This window comes from Sminthopsis crassicaudata, chromosome 3 (genome assembly GCF_048593235.1).
Source record: "Sminthopsis crassicaudata isolate SCR6 chromosome 3, ASM4859323v1, whole genome shotgun sequence".
Taxonomy (NCBI): domain Eukaryota; kingdom Metazoa; phylum Chordata; class Mammalia; order Dasyuromorphia; family Dasyuridae; genus Sminthopsis; species Sminthopsis crassicaudata.
This window is the reverse complement of record NC_133619.1, coordinates 583,143,801-583,160,364: the sequence shown is the minus strand read 5'-3', so window position 1 is coordinate 583,160,364 and position 16,564 is coordinate 583,143,801. Positions and strand designations below refer to the sequence as shown.

General features: G+C 33.9%; 2 protein-coding genes across 2 annotated transcripts; both read left to right on the top strand.

The window, feature by feature from the left end:
- Nucleotides 1–1,940: 1,940 nt before the first annotated feature.
- On the top strand, nucleotides 1,941–2,900 carry LOC141559906 (olfactory receptor 52Z1P-like). The gene has a single exon (XM_074297560.1). It carries the CDS (start codon nucleotides 1,941–1,943, stop codon nucleotides 2,898–2,900), a length of 960 nt encoding a protein of 319 aa, XP_074153661.1.
- A 12,406-nt stretch (nucleotides 2,901–15,306) lies between these two features.
- On the top strand, nucleotides 15,307–16,266 carry LOC141559905 (olfactory receptor 52Z1P-like). Its single transcript, XM_074297559.1, has one exon. The coding sequence runs from the start codon at nucleotides 15,307–15,309 to the stop codon at nucleotides 16,264–16,266; it is 960 nt and encodes a 319-aa protein (XP_074153660.1).
- The last annotated feature ends 298 nt before the right edge of the window (nucleotides 16,267–16,564 follow it).

Genomic DNA, 16,564 nt, shown 5'->3' with positions numbered 1-16,564 from the left:
CTAATGCCTCTGTGTCTATTCTTCCTCTGCATTTCATTTGCAGAACAATTACTATTTTTACCTTAACTCTACTAATTTTTCTTTTGAGCTACTCTATTGTTGATATGAATCAAACATATAGTTTATATTTTCCATGTTAAAAAAAAAACAATTTGTCCATGTTGACTTCCTTAAAATTGATTTTGGTATTGACTATGAAAAATTTTCTGTTAAATTTGGGTTCAGTTAATAGAAAGTTCTGAAAATCTGCAAGTTTGTTGAATGGCTGCATATGATATTTTTGGCTATAGGCCTAGTTCTTTTTATTGTCAGTAGATATGATTTCAGAATCTGTGGTCTTTTATTGTAACTGCTGATAAGTTTTGTACAATTTTAATTATAGCTCCAGTGTATTTGAATTTTCTTTTCTTGTTTCTTGCACAGTTTTCTCTTTCATCTGTCAAGATTTGACAATAATATCTCTGTGTTTTCAATAAAGGATCTCTTTGAGTTTTTTTTTTTCCTATTTCTATTTTCCCATCATGTTCTATCACTTCAGGACAATTTTCTTGGATTATTTCCTTCATTACTACATCAAGGTTATCTTTTTGGTCACAACAATTATACTTACATTTGCCCTTCTTGATCAGTTCTCCAGATCTATTGTTTTTCTCATAACATTTCATATTCTATTCTATTTTCTCATTCTTCATAATACGTTTTGTTAACTTGTCCCTTCTCCAAAAATCTGACATATAAATAATCCCTTGCTTGTAGAGAGGATTCCTATTCAAGTATTGATTGTATCACCTCATCTCTGATAATCTTCAGTGGTTCCAGTTTATTTAATCATAGCTTTAGAGCTCAAAGAGCACTTTGAATTCATATAATACAAGCTTATAATTTTATGGATGGAGAAAATGAGTCCTACAGATTTTTGCGAACTCATGCCTTCTGAATTCAAGTTAACATTTCTATTTTTCTTTGAAATTCTAAAATTCTACTTAATGACATAAGAATGATTTATTAATTTTCTTGCTAGAATTTTCTTGAATTTTGAAACAACTTATTAATTGAAATCAATCTTTGAATTGACTGAGTTAATTTTGTGTTATTTTCTTAACACTCCTCAATGACTTGCCAATGCCCTCCAGATACCTTGAATTCCAAATAACAAAACTCATTTACTTAGCTCAGTTCAACATGTATGAAATAAATGGCTGGATGGTGACCTATTGCATGTTAAAATAGAGGTTCTTATTAAAATCCCACTTGGATTCAATGACATAATTTAAGGGTTATGGAAATGGTTTTGGACAGAGGAATGGCCTAGTAGGTAAAGGATAGAACAATGCCTGGTCAATTGGTAGCTTCTCTTTTAGGTAATTTACAATCACAGTTGAATATTTATTTTGATAGTCACAAGTATTCATTATAAAGGAGAAAGAACTGCTGATGACTGAATATATAACAAAACATTTATTTTTTTCCTTCCTTCCTTCCTTCCTTCCTTCCTTCCTTCCTTCCTTCCTTCCTTCCTTCCTTCCTTTCCTCTTTTCTTTTTAAGTTTTCTTTCACAAAATGATTATTATGGAAATGTTACATGACTGCCTATACATAATCTATATCAGATTGCTTAGCATCTCAGGGAGAGGAGAGTTATAGAATTTGGAACTCAAAACTTTAAAAAATGAATATTAAATTATTTTATATGTAATTGGTGAATTTTTTATTTAAAAACAAAAATAAAAGAAATAAATAATGTTTAATTGAAAAAAACAACAACAAGATAACATCCAGATTAATACCTTTTTCTCTTCTTCTAAAATAGTAGGGCATGCTACAAGTATCTACTATCCTCCCCAAGAAGGAATCAATCAACCATGTACTCCATACAGCATTGAGTCATAAATCTTATTTTATTTCATTGTGGTGACAAAGTCTAAAGGAGATGATTGAATATGGTGTCCTCTCCAGGAAATGACACCAACTTCCAAGACATCAGGTATATTTTAATTGGCATTCCAGGATTGGAGGACTCACATACCTGGATTTCCATTCCTATTTGTTTAATGTACTTTACAGCCATCATTGGCAACAGCTTCTTAATCTTCCTTATTATCACTGAGCGCAGCCTACATGAACCAATGTACTTGTTCCTCTCTATGCTGGCCCTGGCAGACATCCTGCTCTCCACAACTACAGCACCCAAAATGCTGTCCATTTTCTGGTTCCACTATGGAGCTATCTCATTTGGTAGTTGTGTGGCTCAAATGTTCTTCATTCATTGCATCTTTGCAGCAGAATCAGCCATTCTGTTGGCCATGGCATTTGATCGCTATGTGGCTATCTGTTACCCATTGAGATATACTACCATCCTGACTCCCTCAGTCATTGGAAAGATTGGGGTAGCAGCTGTGGTTAGAGGTTTTCTCATCTGCTTTCCTTTCATCTTTTTGGTGTATCGGCTTACTTATTGTGGACAAAACATCATTCGCCACTCCTACTGTGAACATATGGGCATAGCTAGGTTGGCTTGTGACAATATCAAAGTCAACATTATCTATGGCTTAACTATAGCCCTGGCGTCCACAGGTTTGGATGTTCTACTCATCATTATTTCCTATTCATTGATCCTTCATGCTGTCTTCAACATACCTTCCTGGTCTGCCAGACTCAAGGCTCTTAACACCTGTGGTTCCCATATCTGTGTGATTCTCATGTTCTATACTCCAGCCTTCTTTTCGTTCTTTGCTCACCGCTTTGGAGGCCATACAATTCCCCGGCATATCCATATTTTAGTGGCCAACCTCTATGTGGTGGTACCTCCTATGCTCAACCCCATCATTTATGGAGTAAAGACAAAGCAGATTCAGGACAGAGCAATTCAGGTGTTTTCCTCCATTAAAACATGTTGCTAAAAATACAATGAAAAGATTTTGATACTAGCTATGCCTGACAGAAAAGTTCGAGTTAGTGGTAAAGTGGAGAGAGAAAGAGACTAAATAAATAAAATGTATAAAATATCAACAAATTGTTTCAGACTCCTCTATTACAAACAGTATTGTGGTATTAAATATTTAACAGCTAATTTTCTGGGGTAAAAAGACATTACATTTTAAGTTTAATCTACAGTATTAATATAATCTCCATGACTTTCTTCTAATCAGAGAAACAGTAAATCAAGTTCTTGTTTGACAAAAGTTTTAATTTCTCAACTATAAATGCTCATAGTGAAAATTTAATACTCAGTTCTAGCTGATTCAAGTGGGCTCCAACTTATCTCTGATTACATCTTTTCTCAAGTAGAGAAAAATAAATTACTTTGAGTTTTACTTCTTTTATTTCAATTTATTTCAAATAAAGTTTAACTCAGGTAGATCTGACTCAAATTCCAATTCTGGGAAGTCACTTAATTTGTTAATGCTACAGGAAGTTCCCCAAAACTACAAACTGCAGAGCAGTTGATTTTCAAATAATTTCCTATAGAAATGAAATCATATGTGTAAACAAAATCTCATTAGTACATTTGTGAATATTCTAAGAGAGTAGAGGGTTGGAAAATAAATAAGTTTATTAGCAATCCATGAATTTTCCAGAATCTTGTCTTTTTTTTTGTTTTAGAAAATATTTTTTTCCAAAGAAGGATTTTAATTTAATTTCATTTTTATTGAAGCTTTTTATTTTCAAAACATATGCAAGGATAATTTCCCATCATTGATACTTGCAAAATCTTGTGTTCCAATTTCCTCCCCTTCCCCCCACCTCCTCTCCTAGATGGCAAGTAATCCAATATATGTTAAACATGGTAAAAAGATATGTAAATCCAATATAGGCATACATATTTATACAGTTATCTTGCTGCACAAGAAGAATCAGATAAAAAAATAACAAAATGAGAAAGAAAACAAAATTTAAGCAAACAATAACAAAAGAAGTGAAAATGTTATATTGTGATCCTTATTCAGTTCCCACAGTCCTCTCTCTGGGTATAGATGGATCTTGTCATTACAAGATCATTGGAATTAGCCTAAGAAGAGCCACATCCATCAGAACTGATCATCTTCTACCATTGCTGTGTACGATGAAATCCTGGTTCTGCTTATTTCACTTAGTATCAGTTCATGTAACTCTCTGCAGGCCTCTCTAAAATCACCCTGCTGATCATTTCTTATAGAACAATAATATTCCATAACATTCATGTATCATAATTTATTTAGCCATTCTCCAACTGGTGGATAGCCACTTGAGTTCCAATTTCTTGCCGCTACAAAAAGGACTGCCACAAATGTTTTTTGCACATGTGAGTCCCTTTCCCTCCTTTAAGATCTCTTTGGGATATAGCCCAGTATGAACAATGCTGGATCAAATCGAATGCACAGTTTTTTGAGCATAGTTCCAAATTGCTCTCCAGAATGGTTGGATCCATTTACAACTCCACCAACAAAGAATAAGAATTCCAGTTTTCCCACACCCTCTCCAACACTCATCATTATCCTTTTCTGTCATCTTAGCCAATCTGAGAGGTATGTAGTAGTGTTGTTTTAATTTGCATTGTTCTGATCAATAGTGATTTAGAACACTTTTTCATATGACTGGAAATAGTTTCAATTTCTTCAACCAAAAATTGTCTGTTCATATTCTTTGACCATTTAGCAATTGAAGAATGGCTTGAATTCTTATAAATTTGAATCAATTCTCTGTATATTTTAGAAAAAAGCCTTTATCAGAACCTTTAAATGTAAAAAGGTTTTCCCAATTTATTTCTTCCCTTCTAATCTTGTCTGTATTAATTTTGTTTCTACAAAAACTTTTGAATTTAATATAATTAAAATTATCAATTTTTTTGTTTAATAATGATCCCCAGTTCTTCTTGGGCCACAAATTCCTTCTCCATAGATTTGAGAGGTAAACTATCCTTTATTCTTCTAATTTGCATATAATATCATTCTTTATGTCTAAATCATGAATCCATATGGTATAAGGTGTGAGTCAATACCTAGTTTCTGCCATAATAGTTTCCAGTTTTCCCAGTAGTCAAATAGTGAGTTCTTATCCCCAAAGTTGGGGTCTTTGGGTTTGTCAAATACTAGATTGCTATTGTTATTGACTATTTGTTCCGTAAACCTAACCTATTCCACGTAAATTACTCTATTACCCAGTACCAAATGATTTTGATAATTACTACTTTATAATATAGTTTTAGATCTTGCACAATTAGACCACCCTCATTGGCATTTTTAACAAATTCCCTTGAAATTCTTGACCTTTTGTTATTCCAGATGAACTTTGTCATTATTTTTCTAGGTCTGTAAAATAATTCCAGAATATTTTCTGAATATTTGAAGTTAAACAACATCATCCTAGAGACTGGCTCCTTAGCCAATGTTTTGTGATTTACCCAGGATTAAGAACTGATCAGTAGACAACTGCATTAAAATGTGAAGATCACAAAGCTCAATTTTAGAAAAGAGTTGATAACTTAGTGAATAAACATTTGCTTTATGATGATGCCTAAGGTAGTATGCTAAGTGCTGGGGCTGCAACAAAGGGCAAAAACAGGTCTTTGATTTCAAGAAATCTACAGTCTATTGTGAAAGAAAACACATAAACAGGTACATATAGGCACACAAGGAATAAAAACAAGGTAATATTAAAAGAAAAGACCTTTAAGAAACTGAGATTTATCCAATCACAACAGAAATGGTGGTTTATGAATATGAAATTTGAAATATACTATCATACCCTCTTAATGGATTGCTTAATTTTGCTTTTATTCTTTACCTTTTAAAAATTTTGATTTTTGTTACAAAGAATGGTTTCATGTGGAAGTTATGTTCATTCAAAACAGATATTAAATGAAAAGGATAAATAAATGTAAAAATTATATAGTAAGAATAAAGAAACAATCTATAAACTCAATATGATTTAAAATTATAGCAGCAAGGAAGAAGATCAGATAAAAGAGTTTTAGAGTGAAGTGTGTCTATCTATCTATCTATCTATCTGCTTCTTGAATGAAAGTTTACAAGAAAGTACTACAGATAGTGTTAGGTTTACATATTGATCTTGTAGTAAGAATTATGAATAAATAGATTAATGCAAAATAATTTATTAAGCATTTACTATATGGAAAAGTTATATTAAATGTTAGGGATATAAATTGAAAATCAGAGATAGTACCTGCTCTTAAGGAACTCATATTCAAAACTAGGATACAGGCAGGCAAATATCTAGAGTTACATTTACAAGTGTGAGGGGTAAGAAAACCCCACTTGTTTCTGATATTAAATCATTGGATAGTCCCATGGATGTTAGTGATGAAAGCTTTCTTTTATAGGTTTTCAGTAGTTAATACAAACATATTTGCTAAGTTGCATCTTCATGGTGGTTGTTTCCTTGAAAAATGGCTCAAGACATCAGACTAGAAGTAGGGCTATTGGCCTGAAGTGTGCTTCTCACATTGCTTAAATTTATCTGATTTTTATCAATTGGTCAGAAGTTGCTGCTGGTGGTATTAAGGATGATAGTGCTAAAGTTTGAGAAATGAGGGTTTAGAGATCCCCTGACAGTAATGGGGTCTCCATTGGCTTGTTGCAGGCTTTGTAAAACAGTTCATAAATTCCAATGAATACAGGTGACACGTTTGTCATAAAAATGGGTTTATTACCCTAAGAAGACATCTTCCTTAGAGGGCAAAATCCTGTTAGGACTTTTTGCTAAAAGGACTTTACACTGAGAAGCAACTCAGTAGGCATTCCTGATTAAGAATTAGCAGTGATGAATTGACAGATGTCTGGTTATATGGGATTTGTTTTGGCCAGGAACTGGGGAGTAGTTTGAGGAACTACTCTTCAACTCAATAGAGGATATTGACCATGCCCCAGGCCAGGATTTCCAATTGAATGAAATTACTTATATGGGGTTTGAGACTCAGAACCACCCTTCCTCCAAAGATTAAAGGGGAGACTACTTATATCAGGGCCTTTCTGACCCTTCTTCCCAAAAAAATCAGGGGGACAGTTTCCATCAGTAGGACTCTTCTACTAGGGCTCTGTTGGGATGGAAGCAGGCCTAGTGGCCTGCAGGGCATTACTATTTCCAGATCTCTGCATATTATTTTAGGTAGTTTCCATTGGATTCTGAGGTGAAATGGTGATTGGGGCTAAAAGTGATTTGAACTGCTTCCCATCTCTCCCTCTAGTATGAAAATCACCAAAATATTCAATAAAAAGATGATGATTTAATTTTTCGATCTGAAAGATTATAACATACTGAGATATATTGTGGTACTCCAAGGCATGAAGAACATTCTACAAAAGATTGTAGAATCCTTTGAGCACACTTGCAAGGATATTCCATGGGGTAGAGTAAAAAGTCAATTAATTGCTCATCCTAAGATCAAGAGATAGTAATATATTTCTCTGCTTCAGAGGACTCAAAAGTCTGGATGATTGGACTACACAACAACAATGCCATTTTTTTCTTCTACATCATTAACTGAAGTTACTGTGATCATGAATAAATTGATATGTATTTGCTTCTGTAGAGCTTCAGAAAGAAAGTAAATCCAAAGAAGAATTAAGGGAAAGTCAAGCTCACTTTCAACTCCTTTGTGCTACATTGTATATTCATGTTATTCACCCACTCTGGCTACATTTGGGCCACACAGTTTTGTGTTACTGTTTAATTCTAACTCTGAACTCCAGGTCATATCCCTGCTTTTCTGAAAGCTGAAAGTTCACCGAAACTAGGAGGTTCTGGGCCCTTTGTTTCATTTTCTGGTCATCTTCATGCCAAGTGGGGAGTCCTTTCTACCATTTGCTCTGGGAACAATAATCAATCACATGGATGTATACATTTCTGGAATTGAAGGCATAGTGAAACAATTGTCATGTGATTCTTATCATTCCTGTGACCTCTCAGAACAAAACACTCCTCCCTAGTTACCACTCCATTAAATGTGTCCTATTATAAAATAAGCACTTTTAATACAGGACATATCTTGCTTTTTATACTTATATCCACATTCCTTAGCTGAGTGTCCAATATTTAGAAAATAATTAATAAATATGTTTCCATTTACTCATTCATTCTCTCCTATCCTTAAAACTTATATAAACATTTAGTCTTAATAAAAATTGAGCTTTTTTCATTACTCTTCCACATACATTCTAACTTCTCCTTAATTCTTCATCTTTTATATAAGTATATATGAAAGTTGTCCTACATACTTTAGAATCTTATTTGAATTGTATTGTTTGATATTTTGTAAAAGTGTTTAAATCAGTATGTATGCTCTATCCCCTCAGACTGACAGTAAACCTTCTAAGGAAAAAGACTGTTATTAATTTACAGAATCATAAAATGTTAAGAATGAAAAGAATTTTAGAGAACAACTTAGTCCAAATTCTTCACACTTAATAGAACTGAAAAATTATTTGTTCCAAATCATCTTGCTACAAAGAAATGTACCCAAGTCTTTTAATGAAAATTGTAGTTCTTACTACTATGCCTGACTTCCCTTCTCATCTTTTTTTTTGCATCTCCCCATAATATTCAGAGCCACCTTCTTTATAAATTTTATAGAGTTCTTTCCTTTTTATATTACCATATGCTGCCTGCCTTTACCTAGAAGTGTCAGTGATTAGTATACATATAAATACACACATATATGTGTGTGAATATCATAAAAGGTCTAGCACCCTCCAAAATACATAAAGAATTAAAGGGAGAGGGAATAGGATAAGGAAGGATATAGAAGAGTATATTGATTAATGGGTATGGGATAAAGATAAAAAGAAAGAGAGGAGGGAGAAAATAAGGGAGGGATTCATGACTATGGAACAGAAGTTAAATAAAAGCAAAGCAAATTAAAGAGTAGAGTCAAAGTAAAAGAGCAGCTGGGATAGGAAATGAGATGTACTCATTTTATTACGAAAAAAAAATGCCAGACTAGTAACCATTGATCTAAGACAAAGTCAAACTTAAATGATTCAATCAAGAGAGAAATCTACATTATATATCAGTCATAGTAATATCATTTTAGGTGCATGTTTTGTTATGTATGAATGTGTATGTGGTTGTATGTATATATGTGCATTTAGGTGTATGTGTGTGTATGTGTGTGTATATATATGTATGTGTGTATGGCAATTTGTGCATATATATATATACATATACATATATATATATGTATACACACACACACACACATAAATGTATTTTTGGTTAACTGTATCCTGCTTGGAAGAAATGGGGAGAGGATGAAGGGAACAAAAGAATAAAGCAAAAAGTACACAGTGGAGAACAAAAGAATGACCTATAAGGAAGCAAAGAAAAAATAGATAGTCATGAATATAATGCCTTCTATTATTTTATATGGTTTCTTGAAATGGAAATTTACTTATTTTGATCCTCCTTGATGTGTTTTGCTGGGCACATGACAAAGTTTTGTTTTGTTTTGTTTTTCCTTTTTCTGTATTTTTCTGTTTTATTTTTCTTATTTTGTAGTTAGTTTTAAGTAATTTTTTTTTTTTTTTGGCTGAGGCAATTGGGGTTAAGTGACTTATCCAGGGTCACACAGCTAGGAAGTATTAAGTGTTTGAGGCCAGATTTGAACTTAGGTCCTCCTGATATCAACATCAAAATATCAAAAAAGGAATTGGTCAAATGAAATAAGGCATGTACAGGTCTTTGCAAATGTTACAGTGCTACAAAAATACTGATTAACTGCTTCCTTTGTCTTGGTTTGCATATACCCATTGATTGTGATTCAGGGATTTAATAGGCAAATGGAAAAGACTAAAAAGTTAGATTTACTTTAGGGAAAAATAATTCCAATCATCTCAAAACTATTTTTCTTATTTTTCCAATCATAGATGATGCTACAGGGTTTTGGTGTCATAATTTCATCATATTTTAGTGTGCTCTCTCATATTAGAATAATGGTTATATGAATATCCTTATTTCTGTGGTGGTCTGGAAATGAAAATATATTTGTTTGGTGGTGTTTTATCTGAAAACCAATGGTCATTAGATTAATATTTATTGGTGGTTCCTGACTATATAAAAATTTAAGGAATATCCTAAAAAGAAAAAAAAAATGCTGATGGATTTAAATACTTGGGGTTTTGTCTTCATAATCTAATTCTAAATAGAGAAAAGGAAGATGATTAATCCTCTAGGACTAAATGAGCACCTGAGGGAGAGCCACACAAGGGGTATAAACACCACATTCCCTGGTTTCTGTATATTCACTCCTTTTTTTATTCCTTCACTCACTGAGTTCTTTACCCCTCTCTTCATCCATTGCACAGGTAAGACAGGCAACTGATTGTCAGAAACATGTTCTTAGGCAGCAAAGGTGTGGGGAAGAGTCATAGACTTTGTTTCAGGTAAAGTGGAGAGAAATGGGAAAAAAGGGATGGTAATAGGAAAAAGGAAAGACAGAAGAGGAGCTGGCCCTCCAGAGTACCTATATTTGGAACCAAAAGCATTCAGTAACTCTCATTAACAACAAGGGAACTGATATGAGACGTAGTGACAGAGATGTCTTCCAAAAGAAACACAGCACCTGAAACTAGCAGGTAAAACTGATGCTTTGTCTTTTTCACACATAATTCATGACCACCTGAATTATATTTAACTAATTAAAATTTCTGAGGGAGGGAACAATTAAGAAAGAGAAAGCAATACATCTATGTTCATCCTGCCTCTTTCCTTTTCCTGGGAGGTGGTGGGCAGAAAAGCAAATGAAAAACAATTGTGCAAAAATATTAATAAGTTTGAGCACTTCTAAAGGACCAAAAAGGGGAGGAGAAATCATTTTCATGTTATCATCAGAGATGATGAGGAAAATGGGAATTCTTACTTTGGAGAAGAGAAGGCAGAGAGGAGATGAGCACAGTATTCAGATAGCTGAAGAAATGGTATGAGGATTAAGGAATAGATTTAATCTATTTGACTAGAGATGGCAAAACTGGTCAAAATTACAGGGAGACTGTCAACTCAGAGGTACAATAGGAAATAAACTTTATATTATAACATGTTTCTATATCATGTGTGACACTAGATAAAAAAGAAAGTTAAAAGGAAGATTTAAAAATACCCAAGAGCTTCTTCTACTAGATGATTGAGATTTGAAACCACAAAAATGTTAAATAGTCACTAGGCTATAAACTATAACACTTGATGGAAATTAAAAGAATAGGAGACTGTAGCGGCTGAAGCCCAATGGAAAGCAGCAGAAGGCAGAGAGCACTTTAATGGAGATGGCAGCAGAGAACAGCATATCAGAGGAAGCAGAATTTAAGGGCACCCTGTCTCAGTGGATAAAGTTTTTTAACTGATGTCATCACCAGAAAATATCAGAGGCTTTCTTGTAGAGTAAGCTGAAGTATCAGAAATGTGAGTTTCCCAGGCCATATATGCTCCCTAAGTGTGAGTCTCTTCATGACCTTGCAGTTTCTGTGTCCCCTCTCCCACTGGTGATACGATGATTTGTGGGAAATTATAACCCCTGTGCTATGGAGAAGGAAAAGAATATTTCTGATTCCTTATTTTGCTATACTGTTTAAATAAATACCTCTTGCTTCAAAAAAAAATAGAAGAATTTTTTCCCTTATAACAAAAATGGAACATTATAATAACTCGAGCTATTTCAACAGTATGGTATGGCTGCTTTGTGAGGTCAGTATCTCCTTTCACTGGAAGTATTTAAGCATACCTGGAAGATCACAATTTGGGGACTTTTTAGAAAGGAGTGTTGCTCAAGTATTGGTTGTATAAAATCATCTCTGATGTCTTTCAGTGTTTTCATTTTATTTAATCATAGTTTGAGAGTTTCAAGTTCATCCAGTATAAACCTCTCATATTTATAGTGAAGAAAATGAGGTTCAAAGAAATTAAGTGACTTTCTAAGTGTCACATTGTTAGGTAGTGATTGAGCTGGGATATGAATCCATGTCCTTTGATATTTCATCCTGCAGTCATGCTCAAAGAAGGTTTAACAGCTTGTGAAATAATTTTAACTATTGGGTAGAAATGTCCCTTTGATTCAATAGTCTGATATGGTAGCCTATAATTTCATTCTGTCTTGGACTCTGGGCTTTCAGGAAAAGGGAGATGATGGTCCCTCTTTACTCTAATCAAACTATATTTGGAGCATTGAATTCAGTTTCTCTTCATATTAGTTCATCCAGTATAAACCTCTCATATTTATAGTGAAGAAAATGAGGTTCAAAGAAATTAAGTGACTTTCTAAGTGTCACATTGTTAGGTAGTGATTGAGCTGGGATATGAATCCATGTCCTTTGATATTTCATCCTGCAGTCATGCTCAAAGAAGGTTTAACAGCTTGTGAAATAATTTTAACTATTGGGTAGAAATGTCCCTTTGATTCAATAGTCTGATATGGTAGCCTATAATTTCATTCTGTCTTGGACTCTGGGCTTTCAGGAAAAGGGAGATGATGGTCCCTCTTTACTCTAATCAAACTATATTTGGAGCATTGAATTCAGTTTCTCTTCATATTTTATGAAGGACTTTGATAATGTAATGGAAGATTAGTTAATGATGACCTCTTCCTAGGAGCATGTGCAGAAGTATCTCATATGGAGGCTGGGTGAATCTCCTTCTAAAAATTCATTTCTTCCACTTCGGAGCATGCAGAGATATTCAGTGTGTTTCCTGCATGATTACTGTGTAAACATAGGGCTTTGGGCTAACTGCATAGCTAGACCTTAAAGAACATTAAAATCACCCTAACGGAAAAAAAAATCACTCTCTTTTCTTATTGCTGAATATAAGATGTTAAGTACAATTCTCTGAGCTCTATAAGACCATTAGGGAAGGGATTACTCTCTATTTCTTCTTCCCCCCTACTTAGTTATAATATTGTTTGAGATTTGAAGACTCCTTTTGTATCTTCTTTCCTCCACATTTTTGAACTGTTGAAGTCTCAGGGACCCTTATACCAAAAGAAATAAGGAGAGCAAGTTTCTTCATTGGCACCTTTTGTATCCAATCTCAGTTCTAACTTAACAGCCAAATCAAAAGGTTCCTTTTCACTCATTCTCTTTGCTATAATAGAATATCTGTAAACAGCCTGAAGTAGAGAACTAGGCCTCTTAATTCCATATCATCATGACATTCTATCCAGATGCATCTTTATACATCATCCATGCTAATAACCAGTATCTACTCTCAATCAAATGACCCATTACAACAAAGAAAACTTTGAAAGAATTAAATTTTTTGAAAGTTTAAAGACTTAAGCTTAACAGAATGGTTTGAGAGAACCATTGATGTACTATGCACCTTAACACCTGAAAGAGAAAAATAAATCAGAATTCAGAATGAGACATATGTTTGACATAATCAATCTATAAATTAATTCTTCACAAATCATATTTATAATAAGCATTATTTTTTCTTTTGAATAGAGAGAATTGAGAGAAACACATTTTTGACCATTAAAAATAAAATTAATCTAAAAACAATAAACTTGGAGAGCAAAGGGTTAACTAGAATAGTGAAGAGCCTTGGGTTTATAGCATGTGAGGCCTGCTTGAAAGAATTGAAAATGTATGGATTGTAGAAGGAAAAAATTGAATGAGGGGGAATTGGCAAGTAATAAAGTTATTTGTAAATGCACAGTATCTCCAAAATGTATAATTTTAAACCTAAATAGGAAGGAAGGAAACAATCATTCATTAAACATCTAATATGTACTTATAAAATATCTCTTTTGATCATTAGAACAGCCCAAAGAGGTAAGTGGGAATATTATTCCACCATCATTTTACATTTGAGGAATTAAGTGTTCTGGCCAGAATCACACAGCCAGTTTCTGAGGCTGGATATGAATTTTGGTCTTCTTGACTCTAGGTCCTATGATCTATCTGTTGAACAATATAGCTTGCCACTAACAACTTATATTTGAATATCTGTCTCATCTCATAGAAAAATTGTTTAAAATAGTTCAAGGAAAAGTTCCTAATTATTAGAAGTGAACAAAAGTATAATGGGTTTCTTGGGGAGTAAAAAGGTTCCCTTTCCCTAGAAGTCTAGATGATCACTTGAATTTATTTTTTTAAAAAAGATTTAACTTTTAAAAAAGTCTGGAAAGACTTACATGAAATGATGCCAAGTGAAGTGAACAGAAGCAGGAAAACATTGTACACAGTATCAGCAAGATTATGTGAATATCAGCTATGACAGACTTAGCTGTTCTTAGTAATACAGTGATTCAAGACAATTCAATAGACTTGAGTTAGAAAATGCTATCCACATCCAGAGAGAGAACTATGGAAACTGTGGATTAAAACACTATTTTCACTTTGTTTTTGCTTTCTTTTATCATGAATTTTCTCCTTTTGTTCTAATTTTTCCTTTATAACATTACTATAGAAATATGTTTAAAAATCATGATACATGTATAACCTATATCAGATTGCTTACTACAATAGGGAAGGGGGGGTTAAAGGAAGGAGGGAGAAAAAGATTTGGAATGCAAAATCTTATTAAAATGTTGAAATCTAAATTTATGTATAATTGGAAAAATAAAGTACTATTGAAATTTTTTAAAAAGAGAGAAAAAAAAGGAATTCATCTTCATGTACAGACTGTACACAATATTATTTGAAACCCCTTCTAGATCTAAGACTCTGTGATCTTCTGGTTTTGGAGCCATGGAAGTGATTTTAAACTGAGAAGTAATGTAAATGGAAAAATGGTGGATCATTGTCTGGAGAACAGAGAAGGATTAGGAAACATCTTCATTGTTGTAGTTTTGTATTACATAGCAATGATTTTTTTTTTGGGCAGCTGGTCAGTCAATAAATATCTCTGACTAGGCACAGGGCTAAGTGCTTTATATACAAATAAAACCAAAATAAAAATAAGCAAAAAAAAAATCCCTGCTCTCAAGGAGTTCACAATTTAAAGGGAAGAGGGACATAGACAATATGCAAAACAAACAAATAAAAAGAACTACTAACAAATGAAATCTAAACAGGATAAATTGGAAATAATCAATAGAGGGAAGCACTAACATTAAGATGGATAAGTAAAGTTTCTTTACAGAAGGTAAGATTTGATCTGGTACTGGAGGGGGACCATTACACAAAGATGGGAGAAGAGAAAATGCCAGAGAAATAAAGAAGGTATAATATTCAGACTAACCTTTTGGTTTTTGTCTTCCTCACAAACAGTAGGGTATGCTACAAGAAGAAAGCAATTAGCCATTTTTGTACTTTTGCTAAAAATAGCATACAATCCTATTTTATTTAATTACAGCTATCAAGCTAAAGGAGACAGTAAGATATGGTATCCTCTCTACTTAATAACACCAATCCTCAAGACATCAGGTACATTCTGATTGGTATCCCGGGACTGGAGGACTCACATACCTGGATCTCCATTCCCATTTGTTCCATGTACCTTGTAGCCATTATTGGCAATAGCTTTTTGATTGTCCTTATCATCACAGAGCGTAGCCTCCATGAACCTATGTACTTGTTCCTCTCTATGCTGGCCCTAGCAGATGTTCTGCTCTCCACAACCACAGCACCCAAAATGTTGGCTATTTTCTGGTTTCATTCTGGAGCTATCTCCTTTGGCAGCTGTGTGGCCCAAATGTTTTTTATCCATCTTATCTTTGTGGCAGAATCAGCCATTCTGTTGGCCATGGCATTTGATCGCTATGTGGCTATCTGTTACCCATTGAGATATACCACCATTCTTACCCCCTCCATCATTGGGAAGATTGGGGTAGCAGCTGTGGTTAGGAGTTTTCTCATATGCTTTCCTTTCATCTTTTTGGTGTATCGGCTTACTTATTGTGGACAAAACATCATTCGACACTCCTACTGTGAACACATGGGCATAGCTAGGTTAGCCTGTGACAACATCAAAATCAACATTATCTATGGCCTGACCATGGCCTTACTGTCAACAGGTCTGGATGTCCTGCTCATCATTATTTCCTATTCATTGATCCTTCATGCTGTCTTCAACATACCTTCCTGGTCTGCCAGGTTCAAGGCTCTTAACACCTGTGGCTCCCATATCTGTGTAATCCTCATGTTCTATACTCCAGCCTTCTTTTCTTTCTTTGCTCACCGCTTTGGAGGCCATACTATTCCCCGGCATATCCATATTTTAGTGGCCAACCTCTATGTGGTGGTACCTCCTATGCTCAACCCCATCATTTATGGAGTAAAGACAAAGCAGATTCAGGACAGAGCAATTCAGGTCTTTTCGTCCATTAGAACATGTTGCTAAAAGACAATGAAATGATACTGATACTGGCTTTGCCTGACAGAAGAGTTTGAGTTAGATGCTAAAATGGAGAAAGAAAGAAGCTAAATAAATAAAATCTATAAATTATCAGCAAGTAATTTCAGCTTACCTGTTCATCATACCTCCTCCCAAAGTGGCCAAGAAGGGAAAAGACAATTTAAATTTGAGATTTACCCTTTTAAAATCCATTAGCAACAAGCATCATTCTTTTAACAGATGAGGTCTCAACATCAAAGTCAAAAATACTTAAGTTTAAATCCTAGCTCTAACATATGATGAG